Genomic DNA, 21,564 nt, shown 5'->3' with positions numbered 1-21,564 from the left:
ATTTACATGCCTTCCTCCTCTCCATTCTGCCAGCAAACCTGCTTTCCCGGCCTCATGTGCACATTCGGTCACAGCCTCTACCCTTGTGTTCTTACCCTCTCTCTCCCTCACTCAGTCAGTCAAGAAATAGTGGTAACTGCAGATCCAGACATTCTTTAGGGCCCCCTGTATGCAGGCGACTAGGCTGTGGGAATCAGAGTTAAGACCTCGCTCCCTCCCTCCCATCTGTCTTCCAAGAAATACTGGAAATGCTGGGAGCCTGCTGGCTGCCTGTTGAGTGCCTGATGGGTACCGTGCTGAGCTGCACTCCCAGGCCCAGAGCCAGAGAAACTCCAGCCCCTGGGGGAGATCATCACTTGCACACTGATGATCATTTGTGATAGGAAACGACAGCACGAGAGCTGTCACAAGGCCACACATGACCAGTTGTCACTGGGCAGGGGTGGGAGGGTCTGTCAGCCGGAGCCCAGATGTAGAGAACAGAGTGGGTCTGAGAAGAAGTGGGGTATGGGCAGGGTGGGGAGACTAGGCCAGGCAGAGGGCAGCTGCGAGGCATTCCAGACAGAGGAGGAATGTTCACACAAAGGCCCAGAATCTACAGAGGCCACCTAGGAGCCAGCAGGAGAGCAGAGGCAGGTTGGGGCCAGAATTCTTAGGTAAGAAGTTAGACTCTGTAGCCCTTCTCTGACCATAGCTCTTCCCTCTCGCTTCCTTTGTCTCTGTCAGGACACACTGCCCCCAGGCAGGCAGCCTGTGTAATGTGCCCCACATTTGTGTTTTGTCACCAGAGAGCATCGCCCTTGCTCCAGGGGTCTCAAACTCGGGGGCCCCTGGGCTGGGCACCGTATCACCAGGCCAGGCCAGCTGTAGGAAGGCCACACAGCCTGCTTTCGGTCTCTCGCTTTTGCTAGAAAGAGGGGCCGATTTATTTCTCTGCACTAGAAAACACAGGGCAGGTGTGTAGGTCAGCAGGGCCGTCAGTGGGAAATTATGGGGCCTCTGGCGAGCTGTCTGAGGGGCTTCAGTACCAAGAGTGGACCTCCCGGGAAATGGGGCCAAGGCTGTTTGCTCTGCCAGTTTTCAAAAGAAGCCAGAAATCTGGGTTTTTATGTCAAATTGTCCAATTTTAAAATAATTGGCTAGGGGCGCCTGGGTGGCTCAGTCTGTTAAGCGTCCAACTTTAGTTCAGGTCATGATCTCACAGTTCGTGGGTTTGAGCCCCGCATCGGGCTCTGTGCTAACAGCTCGGAGCCTGGAGTCTGCTTTGGATTTTGTGTTTGCTCCTCTCCCGCTCATGCTCTGTCTCTCTCTCTCAAAAATAAATAAACATTTTATATATATATATATATATATATATATATATATATATATATGATTCTTTTAAAAAATAAAAAATAAAATAATTGACTCAAATCCCATTAAAAACCCAGTACCAGTCAAAATGATTGTACCTACCTGCTCAGTTTGGCCTGAAGGCCACCAGCCTGAGATCTAGTATCATTCCATTGTATCGCCAGAAGCAGAGTTGGCAAACTTTTCCTGGAACAGGCTGGTGCTAAATATTTCAGGCTTTGCAGGCCAGTCTCAAAGCAGCCATAGAAGATTTATCAACGAATGGGTATAGTCTTATACTAATAAAACTTTATTTACAGGCACTGAAATTTGGATTTCATTTAAATTTTACATATCATGAAATATTAATCTCCTTTTGATTTTTTTTTTCCTAAACATTAAAAATGTGAAAGCCATTCTTTTTTGTTTTTTTTTTTGAAGCCATTCTTAAAGCTTTTGGTGGGTGGGGTTCGCTCACGGGCTGTGGTTTGCTAGAACCTTGTTCAGGATGATGCCCACCTGTCCTTATCCAGGCCCAGAGTTCCTTGATGGCTTCCTTTATCCCCCCTGGTGAGATAGCACCCACTATCCAGCTGGGATCCTCTCAGGCTCTTGGGAGAGACTCCCTTTTCTGTTCTTAATAAGGCTGGCTCAGGGCACCTGGGTGACTTAGTCAGTTAAGCATCTGACTTCAGCTTAGGTCATGATCTGACAGTTCACAAGTTTGAGCCCTGCATTGGGCTCTGTGCTGACAGCTCAGAGCCTGGAGCCTGCTTTGGATTCTGTGTCTCCCTGTCTCTCTGCCCCTCCCCTACTCATGTTCTGTCTCTCTCAAAAATAAATAAACATTAAAAAAAAAAACAAGTAAAATAAACATTAAAGAAAAAAAAAGGCCAGCTCTGGTCTGGCCCAGCACTATGGGGATTCTGAGGTGTTTGGGACGCAGTCTTGGGAACTCAGGAACCTTTGGAGGGCCACCCCTTGGGTCCCACTCACTTGCCCCTGCATTCTGCCCACAGAAGTCCCCTGGAGACTACAGCAACTTTGACCAGGAGTTCCTGAACGAGAAGGCACGCCTCTCCTACACCGACAAGAACCTCATCGACTCCATGGACCAAACTGCATTTGCTGGCTTCTCCTTCGTGAACCCCAAATTTGAGAGACTCCTGGAAAAGTGAGACTTCCAGACATGCCCCCCAACCCTCCCCAGCTGGGGAGCCTGCGTCAGCCAGCACGGCCTGCCCATCCAGCCCGAGGCAGAGCAGACTGGGCGTCCCCCTTCATCGGTACCTGCCCGCCCCCCCCCCCCCCAACAATGAGCAACAGTGTGATTGTCTGATTTCTGCTGCTGCCACCCCCTTACCTCCAGGAGGGGCCTCAGCTCCTGTCTGGCTGGGCTCTTATGGTACTTCTGTGAACTATGTGTGAATTTGCTTTTCCTCTGCCATCAGAGGGAAATTGTAAATCCTGTGTTTCATTACTTGAATGTAGTTATCTATTGAAAAAATATATTATACACACACACACACATATATATAATAGGCTGTATATATTGCTCAGTATAGAAGAAACATATGAGGGACTGGCGATCTATTGATTTTTTAAAATATATATGTATATATATACACATATATACACAGATACATATATGTGACCACAAAAAACAAAAAAGAGCACAAGCTGTTTGAACCACCAGGTTCTTTTATCTGTGTGTCTGAATAAACACCAAATGGTACTGACCTGGCTGTCGGGACACATTTGTCCCAGGAACGCTGGTGGCCGCTGCTCCCACTTCTGGAAGCTCTATCCCGGAAGCTAACTGAGCTGTTAGCTGCAGACACAGATGCCTGGGTTTTCATGCAAATGTGTTTGTATTTATGGGTTTCCTGTGCCTCTAAGGCCCTGGGCCTAAAGCAGAAACCTTTTTCTGGGTGGCTAAAGGGAGTCCTGAATGTGTCTGTGGGGCGATGGGAGGAGGTGGGACCCACCACAGACTGTGTTAGGAGAGTGAGGGCCAGTCTGGAAGAGCAGAGAGACATGAGCAAAGGCTTGGAGGCTGGCCCGGACTGGAGAGGACAGAGAAGAGGAAGGAAATAGGGCTGAGGCTTCAGGCCCCTCTAGATTCAAATCCCAGCGTAGCCAAAAGACATGGGCCTATCACTTAATCATCTTAAAGCTCAGCTTCCTCAACTGTAAAATGGGGACAAGGCGAGGTGATAACTAGATGGAACTCTGTATCTCATCGCTATTTTTCCCTGTCCCTGCCACAGAGAAGTCTGTGTTAGAGTTCTAGAATCTACTTCTCAAGAGTCCCTGCCTGCCTGGGGAAGGGGAGGGGAGCAGGATGGGAGAAGAAGGATGAGAACATGCTGAGCAGCTGCATCGGGGTTGAGCACCATGCTCCAGTGTGCCTGCGGTGTAGTGAGGACACTGGCTCCGAGAGACAAAGGTGGCGACCAGTGACCCCTGAGCATGGGCAGATCTCCCTTACCGCCACCTCGGTGTTTCCCTCCCTCTGGCTTCCCATTTCTTCCTCTCAGCCTCTTCCCCTACTCCTCCCCCCTTCTCTACCACCCCCCCTCTCTGGGCCACAGGCCTGAGGCAGGGCCTGCCCTCCAGCCCCCCTGGTCCAGCCCCTGGCCCTTCATCCCTGGAGGTGGGCAAAATGCCCCAGTGCCTGATTGGTTGGCCCTGACAGCCAGGCAGCTGACTTCCAGCAAGTTCATTTTTCTGGGCTGAGGTACAAGTTTCCAAGGCTGGAGAGAGGTGGGATGAGGTGGGGCTGGTGCTGGCCAGGGGAGGGGGCTGTGGGGATGGGGGCAGCAAACTCTCCCCAGAGAGACTAAAGGCCCCCTCCCCTCTCCATCCACCAGCCCTACTCTCTGGAAAGCAGTTGTTGAATCCCCCCTCTGCTGAACAGCAGTGAAAACCCCTGAAGTGAGACTCACGGTCAGGTGGAAGAGACAGCGTGGCATGGGCTGTGCTGGGGGATCCTGACCCCTACCTCTGCTGCAATACACACAAGGCCCCGAGAGACCCCGTGGGGCTGTGCAGAGTGAGTTTAGAACGAAAGTACAGTTGGTGTTTGAACTCCAAGCCTCTCTCCATTGTTCTGCAGCTCCAAGGCAGAGCCTTGCACCGAGAGCCCCAGCTTCCTCCTGTGTGGAGTGGGGATGAGTGGTTTATCAGTCAGAGGCAGCAGAGGGTGATGGGAAGAACGTGGTGCTGAGAGGAGCCTGGAGTTTGAGTTTCACTCTGCCATCCACGAGGTTTTTCATTGAGCTTCAGTTCCCTCGTCTGTAAAATGGGACAATCTTGCCGCTTTGAGGAGCTCTTGGCTTTAGGGAGCTCCTTAAGGACTGATGCTTGTACCCCACGGGGCCAGGCAGAGCCCAGGAAAGGGCAGGGGCTGGGCCTGTTGAGCCCACCTCAAGCAGCCTGGGAAGGGGAAGCAATGGCCAGGGTGCTGCCAAACTCCCTGGGAGGCTGTGCGGCTCCAGGCCTGTTGTCAGAGCTGGGTAGGTGCCAGGCCTGACCCGGCAGCCTCAGGAAATGCCTCTTGTGGCTGGGCCCAGAACCACATTTACACTGAAACCTGGGGGTCCAGAAGCAGGCAGGCTGTTCCCCTCCACCTACCAAGTAGGTGTGCAAACGGAGCAGTGAGCTCAGCCCCCCTCACCCCCTGCAGGGGTCAGATGGAGTGCTGTGCCCTGCCCGAAATGTGTGCCAGGCCTCGAACTCAGTGCTAGGCAGGCATGGTAACGGATGCAGGAGGGCCTGGGGGGCAGGAGCATGGGCTCTGCTGTCAGATGGCTCCGGGTTCAACTCCTGCTTGTCCCTAGTTGGTGACCTCAGGGAGTGACAACCTCCTGGAGCTTCAACCTCCTTTTCTGTGAAGTGGGGATAACCATGCTGCTGCTTGTGGGTGAGGAGGAGGTCTCTAAGAGCTCCCCACGGACTCAGGACACAAAAATAGGCTTAGTCAACAGCAGTCATGTGATTCCATTCCCTCAATCAGGACAGAGGACCTACCAGCTGCACGTGCAGTTTGAATTCCTGGGCCTCTGACTGGACAGTGGGGGGCAACTTGGCAGTTTCGATTAAAACCTCAGACGCCCCGCCCCATGTCCCAGCCATCCCCCTTCTCAGGCAGAGCTGCTCAGAGGAACCTCACCCACAGGCCCCAGGAGGCTGGCCCAGGATGCCTGCCATCTCATGGATTAATTGGGAAGGAAGCAGAAAGCCCAGCAGTTGGGGAGCTGGTTGAATACTTTCCTAACATAAAAAGTGGTGCAAGGCCAGGAGACCAAAATGAGCAAGTTAGAAAGATTCAGAGTGACTCCACCCAGTAGTTCTATGTGCCAGCTTATGAAGGCACCCATAGGTTCTGGGAGCACAGGGCGGGGCTACAGAGAGGGCTGAATGAATGAATGGACTGCCCAGACCAAAGTCCCTTTAAGGCTCTCAAATTCAGCGTGCAGCACGTACTGATGAGACATGGCCACTATGCCAAGTTCTAAGCAGCAGGTCTCAGCGCTGACAGCACGTTGGAACCCCATGCTCAGGGTGCCTGTGTCTAATAAAAAATGGTGATCTCTGGAGAAGGACCAGGCATCAGCATTTTTAAAGCTCCCTGGGGGTTCCAACCTGCATCAGGATTGGGAGCCAGTTAGGTGGGAGCCATGAATCTGCATTTTGCCCAGTCATCCAAGGGAAGTCAGGAAACGCTGCTCTGGAGCACCTGGGTGGCTCAGTTGGTTTAAGAGTCTGACTTCGATCTCACAGCTCTTGAGTTCAGGCCTGCACCAGTCTTTCTGCTCAGAGCCCACTTCGGATCATCTGTTTCCCCACCCCCACCCCCCTCTCTGCCCTCTCTGGCTCTCTCTCTCTCTCAAAAAATAAGTAAACATTAAAAAAAATAATAAAAAGGAAACGCTGAAAAAAAAAAAAAAAGAAGTTAGAGTGGGAGAGAACCAAAGCATAAGAGACTGTTAAAAACTGAGAACAAACTGAGGGCTGATGGGGGGTGGGAGGGAGGGGAGGGTGGGTGATGGGTATTGAGGAGGGCACCTTTTGGGATAAGCACTGGGTGTTGTATGGAAACCAATTTGACAAAATTCATATATAAAAAAAAAAAAAAAAAAAAAAAAAGGAAACGCTGCTCTGAACAGGCCACACCCTGGAAGGTGAAGTCACCAGGCTTTACCGCTGGGACCCTGAGTCCAGGAGCTCCGTGGCCAGAAAGCCTGAAGCTGACTGTGCTACAGCGCCCTCTGGTGGCTGGTTTTGCTGCAGGCTCAGGCCAGGGAGGACCCGCTTTGTGGCAGATACTGTTGAGTTCTTAATCCCCATCGTGTCAGTAGTCCCTGGGGAAATATTCCAGCAAGGAGATGCTGGAGGACCATTTTTAAGAGACTCAGGGATGCGAAGGTTATACATCTAGACGTCTGTCCTGACCTGTAAGAGGATCCTGGGGCTAGTCCATATCTCTAACCCATTCTCTGGCATTCATCCCAACATTACAGTCACATTTCCTTAATTTATTCCTTATTAAAGTGTGCATAGCTGATATGAGCTGGGAGCTCCCTGTTCTCCTCAAGTTTTAATAGCAGGAAACGAGGTGTGTCGAGTTTGCCAAGGTGGGAGGGGCTAGTGAGTCCAGGACCTCCCACTGATGCTCTTGGCTTCATTCCAGCAGGCTGGGGGTTTGTACTCTGGAGCCCACCGTGCACCTGCCTTCTCTTTGGCCCCTCTAAGCTGGATGGGACCTCTGGCTCCCTCTTGCGGCCTGACTGTGCCCAGCAGGTGACCTCAGACTACCCTGTGTGTGGTTAGAGGCTGGAAAAGCTCCTGTTGGTTCCTCTGAGTCCTGACTACCTTCCCAGGCACCTTCTTATCTCCTTGGTTCTGGCGAAGGGGAGATGCACGCAACTGGAAAATGGAATCTGGTAGCAGAGAAGGGGAAGGGGGGCAAAGGAAGACCCTCAAAGGTGGATTCTAGGCCCAAGTCAGTATGGCTCAGGTGAGGCCAGACCTGTGAGGTTTGGGGCACTCCCTGGGTCTTTCATGTGATTGAATACAACCCTCTATAGTCTCAGTGATTTGAACCTTTGAAACTTTGAAACTTCGAATACAACCCTCTGTAGTCTCAGTGATTTAAACCTTTGAAACTTTGAAACTTTGAGCCTGGGTGGCTCAGTCGGTTAAGCGTCCGACTTCAGCTCATGTCATGATCTCACACTCCATGAGTTCAAGCCCCGTGTCGGGCTCTGTGCTGACAGCTCAGAGCTTGGAGCCTGCTTCAGATTCAGTGTCTCCCTCTCTCTCTGCCACTCCCCTGCTCATGCTCTCTCTGTGTCTCAAAAATAAATAAAAACATTAAAAAAAAAAAATAAACCTTTGAAACTTTAACACCAGTCCCCAGATCAGGCTTTTTCAGCGGCCTTAGAAGACCCCCAATTTATTCTCTTTCCCTGCTGAGAAATACATACTCTGAAAGCCCTGCCATTTACTGCTCAGCCCACATTAAGCACCATACAAAGCTCCAAGTCTTCTGGGGGAAGATATTTTTCCTTTTTATTCTTCTGAGACGGGAGTTTAGCTTTCTGCTGATTTCACCTGTGTTGGTGGAGGGACGATTTCTGTGGGTGGCATGGCAGTTTGGGGCTCTGTTACCAAATTCATGCATTCTGACACAGAATGGGTGACTGCTCTGTGCCAGGAGCTCAACAGGCAGCCTTTGGAGCTGTCACTCAACAGGGCTGATCTAGCACTTACTGTGTGTGTGTTTTAAGAGCTCGTGAAGGGGACACCCTGGGTCTAGCACTGTGCTTGATGCTTTCCCTACAGCATCAAAGGCAATTAATCCTCACAACAGTCCCATGAGGAGAAAACTGGTAGTCTTCCCATTTTATAAATCAGCAAACTGAGGCTCTGAGAGGTCAAGGACAACTTGCCCTGGGGCTCTGGACTGGGGGCTCTCTTGTGATGTTTTCTGCAGAGACAAGAAATCTCCCACAGTCTCCAGGGCTTGCTCAGGAGCTATTAGGGAGAGCACGTGAGTCCCTTGCCCTGGTCCCCAAAGGCTCCAGGAAGAGGGAAGGTGGGCCTGGTGACAGGCAGAGACAATGGAGGGCAGCTAGGATGGGGCATGGGCAAGCTGCCATGGAGCTGAAAGGACCCTCAGAGAGGGTGAATCTTCAGTGGGGATCTCTGTGGATTCACGATGGAAAACTGAGCTTAAAGAAGGAAAGGGGCGGGGCATCTGGGTGGCTCTGTCCGTTGAGCCACTGACTTTGGCTCAGGTCATGATCTTGCTATTCGTGAGTTTGAGCCCTGCATGGGGCTCACTATTGTCAGCATGGAGCCCAGTGCAGAACCTCTGTCCCCCTCTCTCTGCTCCTCCCCTGCTCACGCTGCCTCTCAAAAATAAACATTTCAAAAACAAAAAAAACAAGAAAAAACAAAAAAAAAAAGGAAAGGGGCTGGGCTGGGTCACACAGGGAGGCAGAAGCTGGGACAAAGGCAGACTCTCAGGGGGAACAGCCACTTGTGTCCCCAGCCTTCCCCTTCCTGTAGGGCAGCAGCGTGCCTCCTCCTTTCTGTCCACTGCAGGCTCACACCGAGCCTGGCACACAGTGGGCAGTCAGGAAACGCTGATGAATGAACACGAGTGAGCATGAAGCATCCACTGAGCACTTCCTATACCCCCAGCACTGTCCTGCCCCTCCTTCTCTGTCCCCTGCCCCTGCTCTGGGATGGGGAGGGGCCAAGGGTAAGTAGGGACAAGCAGGGGAGGCTGCCAGTCCTGCCTGGTGGCCTTAGCAGTGGCAGGTGACCAGAACCCAGCGACCTCAGAAGGTGATGTCCACCATCTGGTGGGTGGCAGAGGTCCAAAGCCCGTTTAAGAGCAAGGCAGCTGCGGCTGGTCACAGTCCAGTAGAAACCTGCCATCAATAATATTGGCAAGTCCTCTGAAGCAACTTCCTGGGTTTTAAATCATGAGTTCAGAAACAATTAAGCATACTTTGAATCAAATAAGTTAAAAATAATGCATTTCATAAAAGGCTTGCTTTGAATTAAAAATGGATCTCGTTAAGCTTAAATGTTTTTGAGCGCCCCGTTTGAAAACAATGTATTTTTTAAAGCTATTCCCCTAAATGTGCCAGTGGTTTTATTTTTCTTTAATGTTTATTTGTTTATTTTGAGGGGGGGAGGGGCAGAGGGAGGAAGAGAGAATCCCAAGCAGGCTCTGCTCTGTCAGCACAGAGCCCTCTGCAGGGCTTGATCTCACAAACCATGAGGTCATGACCTGAGCCAAAGTCGAGAGTCGGACACTTAAGTGACTGAGCCACCCAGGTGCCCTGAAAACAATGTATGTTTAAAAAAGAAAAAAAGATTGTCTTTAAATCCTCATGCAGGTTTGTCAATAGCTGGATATCAAACGCCCCTGTTTTTGTCGGGCTCGTATTCATACTCAGCCTAATGTGTGCCAGAAGGTGGCAGTGCTTATGGCCAACCCATAGGATGCAGGTGTGGAGCCAGATAGAGGTCTACACCTGCCTGACCCATCCCCAGCTGTTATCGGCCTCTCTGAGCCTCAGTTTCCTCACCTGTAGCTTGTTCATAACAGCACCTTCTTTTTTTTCTTTTTTAAAATGTTTTTATTTATTTTTGAGACAGAGAGCATGAGCAGTGGAGGAGCAGAGAGAGGCGGAGACACAGAATCCGAAGCAGGCTCCAGGCTCTGAGCTGTCAGCCCAAAGCCCGACGCGGGGCTCGAAGCCACAGACCGTGAGATCATGACCTGGGCTGAAGTCGGACGCTTAACCGACGGAGCCACACAGGCACCCCGACAGCACCTTCTTTATAAGGTTGTGAAGCTACTGCATGGAAGCCTTCTTGCAGCTTGGCACCCGGTAAGCACTCAGGGAATCTGAGACTATTGTTCTTATGAACTCCGTGAATGTTTTACTTCATGCATGCTTGCCTCATAACAAGGCTGTCAGTACAAGCCCAGACTAGTAGCATCCGGGAAACCTGTAGAAAGGGAAAGGATGTAGTTTCCCTGGGTCGGGAGTGAAGAGCAGTGGATTGTGAGTCGGGAGCGGATTCCAGACCTGGCAGCAACGTCCTTCACTGCTGCCCTCGCTGGGGGCTCGGGACATGAGCCAGCACGACAGCAGGAAAATGAGGGTCTAAGGCTGATATGAACGGTGAGTGGGTCTCATGTGGATTTAAGTTATGAAAAAGAAAAATTGAATGTCAAATACCCCCACTCTTGGCACAAATTAAAACCAAGTGATATGAAAGGCAGTAATTACCACTGTCATGAAATTCTATTGAAAGTTATGGCTGCGGCAGAAAGAACCCCTGCCCCCTCCTGTGTGGGTCTTACACCCCACGCTGAAATCTCTCCTCAAGCCTCATGAGCCTCCCCAGCATGTTGCAGAGGCAGAGCTGGAGAACCCCCCTGTCCCCCACACCGAGGCCCTGAAATGCATCTCCTGCTGGTAGCATCTGGGCTGCGGGGATAGGCAGGTTGCACTGATGTTTCTTGAGTAGCTATGAAGGTCAGATCCTGCACGGGTGGCTTTTCTAGTACATTTCCGGTCATGACTCCCAGATGAAAGCCGATTCATTCTGTGAGCATTTAGTATGCACTGACTGTTTGTCAGGGCCTCTGCAGGATGGGAGGAAACCGGTGCAAACGAGGAACAGGCCTCATGGTCTCCTGGGGGAGGCAGGTGTGTGAGCAGACAATTGCTGGAGGATGGGGTGAGGCGCCTGGTGGACTGTGGGTACGGAGAGGGTGTGCTGGCTTTTCCTGGGAGAGCAGCGGGGACTGAGAAAAGCCTTCTGGAAGAGGAGACATCTAATCTGGAGATCTAAAGAATGAGTAGGTCCTTGCAACCCCTACCATCTGCTAATTGCTGACGTTCGAAGCAGTGGGTCCCTGTTAGCAAGGGTGGGCTGTAAATTGGCCCCCTTCTCCTGGAAGGCAATTGGTACTCTTTGGGGAGGCTGAGGACCCTGAGTCTGCACTGCTGGAGAAAGTCTTGGTGGGGACATTGAGAGCCACAGGTGCAGGAATGTTCGTTGCCTCGTTGTTTGTAAAATACAAAGTTGGAAACAACTGAATGTCCTCAGCAGGAGACTGGATCCAGAACTGCAGGTGGATTCCTGCGGCAGAATCCTGGTTCCTCTGCTTTCTCTGTGGGAGAAAGCTGCCCGCTTCAGGGCTTCGACGCTGATAAAATCTCAAATCCACAGTTGAGGGCAGATCACATTGCGGAAGGGTAAGTGCAAAGTGATGAAATAGTACTGCGTGGAGCTCAGACTGCAGTTCGGTGTGAAGTTCAAATTCACAGACCAGGGGTGGGAATGTGGGGCCAGGACACTGGCCACCTCTTGGGGGTGAGGGAGATGCATGGGGTCTGGAGGGTACCTGAAGGGCTCAACCTCCATCTGTAATGTTTTGCCTCTTAAGACAAATCTGAAGCATGTAAGGAAAACCTTTAGAGGCTCATGGAACTCCATGGAGGGTCTGTAGCTGCTGTTTTAATCTCTGTGCCTATCTTTACGTTCAGAATGTATGGTGAGTTTTAAAGGTGTTTTTTAAAGAACTGCCAGGCATTCTGTCTCTTGACCTGACTGCTGGTTACACAGGTATCTCTTTTTTTTTAACGATTTGTTACACTGTGTATCTGTTCTATGTGCTTTTCTTTATGGAGGTGACATTTCAGTTTTTAAAAGTTAGGGGTGCCTGGGTGACTCAGTCCGTTGGGCAGCCGACTACAGCTTAGGTCATGATCTCACGGTCTGTGAATTCGAGCCCCGTGTCAGGCTCTGTGCCTGACTTGGGTGGGAGTGCAGAGTGATTGGTCCTACAAGTGATCCTATTAAGAAAACTCTCAGGGGTGCTCAATTGGTTGAACTTCCAACTCTGACTTCGGCTCAGGTCATGATCTCATGGTTCGTGGGTTTGAGCTGTGTCGGGCTCTGGGCTGACAGCTCAGAGCCTGGAGCCTGCTTCAAATTCTGTGTCCCTCTCTCTCTGTCCCTCCCCTGCTTGTACTCGGTCTCTCTGTCTCTGTCTCTCAAAAATAAACATTATTATTTTTTTTTTTTAAAAAACTCTAAGGCATATAGGAAAGGATAGAGAAGGATTTTGCCCCAGACTAAGAAATAAAACGTTGGAGGTAAAACTGCCCCCTTTGTACCTCCCTCCCCAGCACACACCCCTGTCATTTTCTCTATTCTTCCAGAGGGGCCAGAAGCCACTTTTAGTATGTGGAGCATTTCTCTGCACCACAGGCCTATAGGCGTCCCTGAACATAGTCTAGGGAGTTGTTTTGCCCGTGTTTAAGCTTCATACAAACAGTATCTGTGTCCTGAGGACCCTGCTGCCCCTGGATATCCCCCGGGCATGCTTTCAAAATTGATTTTTGCTAAGTGTTGCAGCTCACGTGCCATTCTTTTCTGTTTGTGAGAACTTTGAAATTCTCATGCCATACAATTCACCCATTTAAAGTGCAAAGTTCAGTGGCTTTCAGTGTGTTCGTGGAGTTGTGGAACTATGGCCACCATCAATGTGAGAACAGCTTCATCACCTAGAAAGGAACCCCACACCCTTTAGCCGCCACCCCCCAATTCTCCCCTATCCAACCCTAGACAACCACTAATTGACTTTCTGACTATAGACTTGCCTTTCAGGACATTTCATATAAATAGAATCATGCAATACGTAGTCTTCTGTGACTGGTTAAAGCATTGCTTTCCATGCATGGATATTCCATCCTACACACCATTTATTTATCTAAATAAAGGATGTAGAATCCTGCTTTCAGCCAAGATGGAGTAAAAGGGACTGTATTTACCTTCCTGACTCAAAAAAAAACTAAAAAAAAAAAAAAAATCAATGAAACAACAGTTCTCAAGATGCTGGACATCAGGCAATGAAGGGCAGTGCTTCTTGAGAGATGGGGACAAAGGAGGTGAGCCCTCCGATTGCCTTGGCTTTACTGCCTGGAGACGGTCTCCAGGCCGAGGACAGGGAGGGAAACACAGGTGGTGCCCAGTGGGCTCCTCAAGTCGAGGAGAAGCAGCTAGAAGTTCAGGGAAGCCAAGGTGGCTAGAATTCAGTGTAGCCTACTGGAGATGAGAGAGAGAGAAAGCAGGCTGGAGAGATGCCCAGGATCCTCTCTGAGCACTCAGCTGAGTGCCCATTGGTACGTATGTGCAAGGAAAAGACCCAAGGCTGGGGAAAGAGCCCTCTGTGTGGATCAGAGGGAACAATCCTCAGAACCCACATAGGGGTGGGAACAGGATCTGTTCCCAGAAGCCAGACTGCAGAAGCTCATGATTTAGGGGTTACTATATAAAATACCAAGAAAGTACATTCTAGAAAAAAGCCTGATAATTTTTATGAGAATTCAGAAAATATCCAGTTCTCAGTAAGGTAAAATTCACAATGTCTGATACCCAATCAGAAATAACCAGACATGAAAAGAAATAGTAGAAATATCAATCAATTAAAACTGACCCAAAGCCGGGGTGCCTCAGTGGCTTAGTTAAGCGTCTGACTCCTGATTTCAGCTCAGGTCATGATCTCACAGTTCGTGAGTTCGAGCCCCATGTCGGGCTTTGTGCTGATGATGTGGACCTTATTTATGATTCTTTTTCTCCCTCTCTCTGCACCCCATCCCTGCTTGCACGATCTTTCTCAAAGTAAGTAAATAAACTTAAAGGACCCAGGGGCGCCTGGGCGGGTCAGTTGGTCAAGCGTCTGACTTCAGCTCAGGTCATGATCTCACAATTTGTGGGTTTGAGCCCCACATTGGGCTCTGTACTGACAGCTCAGAGCCTAGAGCCTGCTTTGGATTCTGTGTCGGCCTCTCTCCCTGTTCCCCACTCACACTCTATCTCTCAAAAATAAACATTAAAAAAAAAAAACAACTGACCCAGAACCAACACAATGTTAGAATAATCAGACAAAGACATTAAAGTTATTATAACTGTATTCCATGTATTTAAAAAGTTATGTAGAGGATGACTAGGCAGGAGCACATAGGGTTTTTAGGACAGTGATATTATTCTGTGTGTTACTATCATGGTGGACACATGTCATTATATGTTTGTGCAAAACCCACAGAAAATATAACCTGAAGAGTGAACCCTAATGTAAACTCTGGATTTGGGGTGATAATGATGTGTCCGTGTAAGTTCATCAACTGTATCAAATGCACCACTCTGGTGGGGATGTTGATAGGGAGGGAGGCTGCGCATATGTGGAGATGGGGGGGGGGGGTATATGGGAAATCTCTGTACCTCCCACTCAGGTTTGCTAAAACTGCTCTGAAGATTATAGCCCATTAAACAAAAACAAAAATAAAAAAAACCCTCAGAGATATGGAGGATAGAAAAACCCAAATCCTTCTTCTAGAGACGAAAAACATGCTGGTTGGGATTAACAGCAGATTAGACGTTGCAGATAAAGCAGTTAGTAAACTTGAAGACACAGGACTAGAAAGTATCCAAAAATGAAGCCCAGAGGAAAAAAATAATTAAAAACAAAACAAAACAGAGCACCACTGAGTTGTGGTACAATTTTAAGCAATCTAATCTACACATAAGGGAAATCTCAGGAGGAGGAGGGGATAATGGTGCAAAAGAAAAAAATACTGGAAGAAATGATGGCAGAAAATTTCCAAATTTGATGAAAACTATAAACCCACAGAGCCAAGAAGTTCAATGGACCCCAAACACACTAGGCAGAAGGAAAACAACACCAAAACACGTCACAATGAATTACATAAATAATTGATAAAAACCAGTGGTAAAAAGATCTTTGAAGTAGCCAGAGAAAAACATCATGTTACAGAGGAACCAAAAAACACAAGGATTCTCTTTGGAAACCATGTGAGTGAGGTGACAATGAGGACAAATCTTTAAAATATCAAAGGCGGGGGGGAAACCGTGTCAACCTGAAATTCTATGGCCTGCAAGGGTGTCATAAAGAGTCTTCAGGGGTACCTGGTCGGCTCACTCAGAGCATGTGACTCTTGATCCGGGGGTTGTGAGTTCAAGCCCCACATTGGGGAGCAGAGTTTACTTAAAAAAAAAAAAGTTTTTCAGATAGCCAAAGCCAAAGTAATTAACCTCCAACATGTATAGAAAATGTTAAAGGAAGACTTTCAAGCAGAAGAAAAAGTATTCCAGATGGAAATACAGATCCACACTGAGGAACAACACCAGCGACAGTGACTGTGTGGGTGGCTGGCATAGTAATGAAGCTTCGGCGAACTGTCATCTGGAGTTGCAAAGGCAGGCAAAGCCATACCAGAGGTCACATGATTTAACATTCCTTTATAAAAGTAAAAGTCATTCCCGCTATAGGAGTGGACGTGCTCCTGTTTTTCTATGGTGACGAAATGCAGGAAAACTTCGGCAATGTGTCTGCACATGGAACTCTTCCAACCACCATCATGAAGTTTTCTCAGGCTGATGCACTATTTTGCTACTCTTAATTACCCACTTTGTTGGACAGCCATTCATGTGACATCTGCCCTGTGCAAAAGCATTGTCCCTGGCTATGTGGAGAAAATAAAGATGAACCAAGAAATTACCCAGGTTTTAAGGATTTCACAACTCAGAACACATTGCCTTGATAGAAGGTAATAAATCAAATTCCCTTATGAAAGGAAGAAATACAGAGAAGAGAGGAAGAGATTTCTCCTAGCCAGAGATCTCAGGAAGGCCATTTTCTAGGTTACCCTCTAAAGCATGAGAATTTAGAAATATTTAGTTCAGAAAGCCTGCAACTTATTATTTGTCATTGGTTGACAACTTACTAAAATATTAAATTTCTGGGGCACCTGCGTGGCTCAGTCGGTTAAACATTTGACTTCAGCTCAGGTCATGATCTCACGGTTTGTGAGTTCGAGCCCCATGTTGGGCTCTGTGCTGGCAGCTCAGAGCCTGGAGCCTGCTTCGGATTCTGTGTCTCTCTCTCTGCCCCTCTCCCCCGTTTCTCTCTCTCTGTCTCAAAAATAAATATTAAAAAAAAAAAAAAAAGAAAGAAAGTGGATTCTGACTGTACTTAAGAGTCCAGGCATGGAAACCAATTTGACAATAATTTCATATTAAAAAAAAAAAGAAAGAAAATACAGACCTTGCTAAAGCCAAAAACAAAACAAAACAAAACCGAAACAGAGTCCAGGCAAATCAAGGGTACTTGGTGGCTCAGTTGGTTAAGCATCTGACTTTTGGTTTGGCTCAGGTCATGATCTCATGGTTTGTGAGTTTGAGACCCATGTTGAGCTGTCAGCACAGAGCCTGGAGCCTGCTTCAGGTTCTGTGTCTCCCTCTTTCTCTGCCCCTCCTCTGTTCACACTCAGGCTCTCTGTCAGTCTCAAAAATAAATATTAAAAAAAAATTTTAAATATTAAATTTTGGGTTAAAATATTAAAGTTTCTCCTTCTGCTTCATCCTGCCCTCCCCCACCTTCTGTTATCCTACTGTGTTTGAGTTGGGAGGAGAGAGAGAGGACGGATGTGAGCACAGACAGTGAGGCAGTGGAGTGGGGAAGATAGTTTTTGCCCCCACGTTGTCTAGATTAACTATCTCCAGAGGCTGGTGAGAGGGTGAGTGGCCTTAGAGATCACCACCGCACTTCCGGTTTGTGCACAGACTTCCTAAGCGTGTGGGCGATATGAACAGAGAGTCCGATGATATTTTGGTTTGGGAAGTTTAGGAACCTCTGGAAAGTCTGACTAGTTTGAATTTGATTTAATTTCAGACTTCAAGTACTCTCTGCGTTTATTTTCTCTTGGTTTAGCAAACCCCTTTTTGAGCCTTGTAGTCTGCATTCTTTGCTAAGGAAAGCCACAGGAAGGCATTGCCTGGGGCCTAGGACCTGGTACTTGCGGAAGGAAATCTCCTATCTCTTCATTAACCAGCTTTGGGAAGTCACAGGCCTGGAGGCCGTGGACTGGGGCTGGCTCACCTTTGGATTCCTCTTTGCACAGAACCTGGGCAATGGAAAGCATTCAGTAAAACACTGGAGAAGGAAAGAAAGAAGTTCCTCTTCCTGCAAAAGTAAAATCAGAAGTATTCAAGGCCATATCATTCCACCCCTTCCGCGAGGCCTCCAGTCAAGCTAGATGTTTGCTGTTGCCCAGATAGCCTGTGCCTTCCTCCTGGAAGGCCCTCGCCCACCCCCCATGCACACACAGCCCACTCTGTCAGAATCCAGTCTGTTTCCTGGATGCCACCTCCTCCCAGAAGCCTCTTCTGATTGTACCCTCCACCCCCACCAATCTCTCGCTTCTTCCTGTTTGGTCCCTGTTCTCTTCCTGGGCCAGACTGACTTGTGTTTTCCCCAGCCCTAAGTGTTTAGGCACCAGCCCAGACTGGGGAGGGGTAGGAGGCAGAAGAGGAAGTGGGAGAGAACCGAGAGAAGCTGGAACTGGGCCTGCACTGGGGCCTGGACAGTGAGGGGGAGACAGTTTGAGGGGAAGCCGAGTGGGGGCAGAAGGCCACTCAGGGCCTCGGCCAGTGTCTGGGCTTCATCTGGTGGGAGTCATGGGAAGGGGGCTGTTGAACAGGAGAGTATTTGTACCAGGTTCTAGAAGGTTCCTTGGGCTGCCACACTGAGAATGAGCTGAGGGGATGGAAAGAGGTCAAGAGGTGGCTGGAGGCCATTGACTGTCACCTGAGCAGGGAGAGGTGATGGAGGTCTGAACTAGGATGAATGGGGCAGGAAGTGGCACATTGGGGGTCATGTAGGCAGTAAAATCAATAGGACCTGGGGCGTTAGTGGGGAAGAGCCCTGTGCAGTCTCATGGGAGCTGCCTGAAAGCTTCCTCTTTGTGCCAGCATGCATCTTGCAGTTTCGGTGCTGTTTGACTGCCAGGAGGCACTGCGGCAGCCCGGGGTCTCTGGTCCATGAGTCCGTTCCTCATGGTGGCGGTCCAGTCTCCTCCTTCCAGGATATGCAACCCTGGCCTCTGCTGACGGCCAGACTGGCTAGCGGCTGAAACTGTGTCCCTGAGATCAGCTAACGTGCGATTCCCCCCGACTCCTACCCTGGTGGACCCCAGCTTGGCTCCAAATACTCTCTTGTAGAGAGAAAGCTTCTCATCCGGTTCTGAATTGGGTAGTGGTTCCTTGTCTTTTGAGCATGGAGGAGGAGAGGTGGAAACCCCCTGAATTCAGGGTGTGGCACATGGACAGGAAGTTTCTGTTAAAACCCTGGTCAGCTGCCCTCCACCCTCCCCTCCGAGAACATATGTGACAAGCGTTATTTACTCAGATCTGAAGTCACCAACAGGAGCATCAAGACGGGCCGTGTGTAAGTTGTGTACCAGTAAACTCCCCTTTGGTGAGTGATCGAGACTCAGGCAGAAGCAGGAGGCAAGCTGTGAACTTGGTGGATTTGGAGGCTCTTACATACTGAACTATGTCCCTCCTAAATTCATAGGTTGAAGCCCTAACCCCAATGTGACTGCATCTGGGGATGGAGCCTCTAAGGAGGCACCTAAAGGTTAAATGAGGTCATGAGCAGGGGGGCCCTGACCCAGTGGGACTGGTGCCCTTATGAGAAGAGACCCCAGATCGCACGCTGTGTCCACACGTCTGTGGAGGGCAGGCCACGTCTACCAGCCAGGACATGGGCTCTCACCAGAAGCTGGCTGGTACCTCAATCTGGGACCTCCCAGCCTCCAGAACAGTGACAACTTAGTTTCTGTTGTTGAAGCCACCTCGCCTGTGGGATTTTATTATGGTGGCTTGAGCTGACTAACATAGAGGCTTCCGCAGCTCCTGGGCCCCTCCCTGCCCCTCACATTGTCCTTCCCAGTTCCCAGAGGGGCTGGGAGCAGGATAGTCCCAGTGTCAGGTCCAGGTCATAGGGGCAGCAGCACGACCCCCAACCCTGAGGACAGCCCTGGAAAGTTCCCAGCCTTTTCCTGCCTTGCCAGTTGGACCAAAGGCTCGTTCTTCCCACAGGTGCACCCGGCGTCAAGTACGTCAGCACCAAACAGGCGGAACACAGACCCTGTGTTCCCAACCTGGGCCTCTTTGTGGCATCCACTTCAGGGGAAACTTTCTTCCTCTTGCACTAGGGGCCATGTCTGGGTGACCCCCTTTCTCTGGAGTGGACAGTAGGAGCAGTATCCCTGCTGGGGGGCCCCACTGAGCTGCCACTTGGGGCAGGGGAAGGAGCCCTATGGTTGTCCCCTCCTCTTCCCACTTTCTGCACTTACGTACTGTCTGTGATCCATACTTCAAATCCACATATCCCTAACACCCAGATCCCCGAGGGTCAGTGATTTCTGGAACCCTGCCCAGGGCATTTGCCTGGTGTCCCCTTGATGTCTTGTTACCTCTTCCCCTTCCCAGAGGGGGACAGAGAGAGCATAGGGAAGGCCCAGGTGGGCCATATTCGGGGTGGGGGGGGGGGTGACTGGAACATGCCTCCAAAATGCTTTAGTTGTAAAAGTAATATCCTCCCAAGCCCCGGATCCTGGAGCCCGGGAAGCAGGGATAGACTGTTTGAGGTGGTGGCTTTCCTTGTGAGGGGGACCCAGGTCCCCACCTCCAACACACCATCTGGGATGAAATCTTTGGTGGGATTGGGCAGCACAGTTATGACCCCAGCTCTGCAGCAAGAGGCATCTGTGTGGCTCTCAGCCCCTCGGAAGCAGAGGAACTTCACTGAGGGAAGGATCATTTGGCCCCCCCACCCCCTAACTGCAGGTGACGTATCTCACAGTCCTGCCTCCCCATCCTCCTCACAGAAAAAAAAAAAAAAAGGGAAAACCCTTAGGTCCTATGAATGAGAAAGACATGAACACTGGTAAAATCCGAGTAAGTCTGTGGTCACTTGAGACATTGTGAAAGTGTCCATTATCTGGTTTGGTAATGTGCTAATACGTAAGATGCCATCATTGGGAGGAAGCTGGGCGACGGGTCAAGAGACCGCTATGCTTTTCTTTGTAACTTCTTGTGAATCTATAATTCAAAAGAAAAAGGATTTTTAAAATGACAGACCCACAGAATAGGGTAAAATATTTGCAGATCATAAATCTAATAAGGGACTTGTATCCTGAATATATACAGACAACTCAAGTATCCATTAATTGATGAGTGGATACATAAAATATGGTATATCCATACAGTGCCGCGAAAAACTAACAGGTGTTGGAAACCAGCCTGGGCTGCAGCAGGTGGAACGCTGTGTGTCCTGAATACGCGTCTGTGGTCACACACAACCCAGTGCCCACTCTACCGGTAGAGCTGGTGCCCTCGCCTGGGACTCGCTCTGAATTGCAGCTGTCTTCAGCTCCCTGGCACAGTGCTAATGGTACTCCTGCATCCCTTACTGCGTCCTCACAGCAGCCTTATTAGGAGGTGCTGCCGTTATTCCCATTTCACAGATGAGGAAACTGAGGCTTGGGGAGATGATCCCCCAGTGGCAGAGTGGAGAGTGGCGCAGGTGGGAACAGAATACAGGTCTCTTACACCAGAGGGTTTTGGTCTGCGGAGATTTCTGAGGCTGCCGCCTCCCTGCCTGCCCCTTTGTCAGGCTCGCAAGTTGCAGCCTCCTTTGAGCAGCTTGGGGACTGTAAATGACCCCATACACCCCCCGTAGCCATGTCACGTGCATGACTGTGTGGTGTGAAGAAATGTGATCTCCAGCTTCCCCTCTTTGCCAGCTGGGCCGGGAGGGCCTTTCATTGGTACCAGGCAGGAGTCTGTCCTGGCATGGCCAGGTAGTACCAGGCATGGCCACGAGATGGCACACCCACCTCCAGCTTTGTCTGGATTTCCTCTTGCTTCTAAGGCATCGCGGTACCAGGCATGGCCACCAGGTGGCACACCTACCGCAGTTCTCAGTCTCGGGGCTGCTGCCTGCAGACCTTGGTTTTTGTTCTATGGTTTTGCTGTTTTTATCTTGGATTATACAAAAAGGGGCAATCACACTTGTGTCAGGACCCAGTGCTGTGGCTGACAGTTATCCTCCCCCCACCTCCCTTTCCCATGCAGTAAGAGAGGTCTAGACTGCTTCCCACGGCCCCCACATGTGGGCCTTCTGTAGTGCCTGCTCCCCCCTCGCCCCCCAGCTGAGCTCAGGCTGGTAGGGGGAGAACTAATCCTCTGGTCACAGGATGAGAGAACCAGCAGTGGGGCAGGCCTGGCACACAGGTCTGCGGAGCCCATTAAGCGTGA

General features: G+C 49.8%; 1 protein-coding gene and 1 long non-coding RNA gene across 2 annotated transcripts in view; one reads left to right on the top strand and one right to left on the bottom strand.

The window, feature by feature from the left end:
• Window positions 1-3,071, top strand: part of PRKCD (protein kinase C delta) — a 29,812-nt gene extending 26,741 nt beyond the window's left edge. The window contains exon 19 of the mRNA XM_058726569.1: window positions 2,352-3,071. Within this exon, the coding sequence (XP_058582552.1) occupies window positions 2,352-2,510 (159 nt within the window). The 3' untranslated portion in view covers window positions 2,511-3,071. The remainder of the gene's footprint in view (window positions 1-2,351) is intronic.
• LOC131510041 (uncharacterized) lies at window positions 903-3,882 on the bottom strand. The gene is made up of 2 exons (XR_009260875.1): window positions 3,069-3,882; window positions 903-1,309 (listed from the first exon to the last, which is right to left on the bottom strand). It is a non-coding gene; the product is annotated as an uncharacterized LOC131510041 (long non-coding RNA).
• Between the last annotated feature and the right edge of the window lie 17,682 nt (window positions 3,883-21,564).

Source organism: Neofelis nebulosa, chromosome 4 (assembly GCF_028018385.1).
Source record: "Neofelis nebulosa isolate mNeoNeb1 chromosome 4, mNeoNeb1.pri, whole genome shotgun sequence".
NCBI classification, from domain to species: domain Eukaryota; kingdom Metazoa; phylum Chordata; class Mammalia; order Carnivora; family Felidae; genus Neofelis; species Neofelis nebulosa.
The sequence above is the reverse complement of the archived record's forward strand: the minus strand, read 5'-3'. Positions and strand labels throughout refer to the sequence as shown.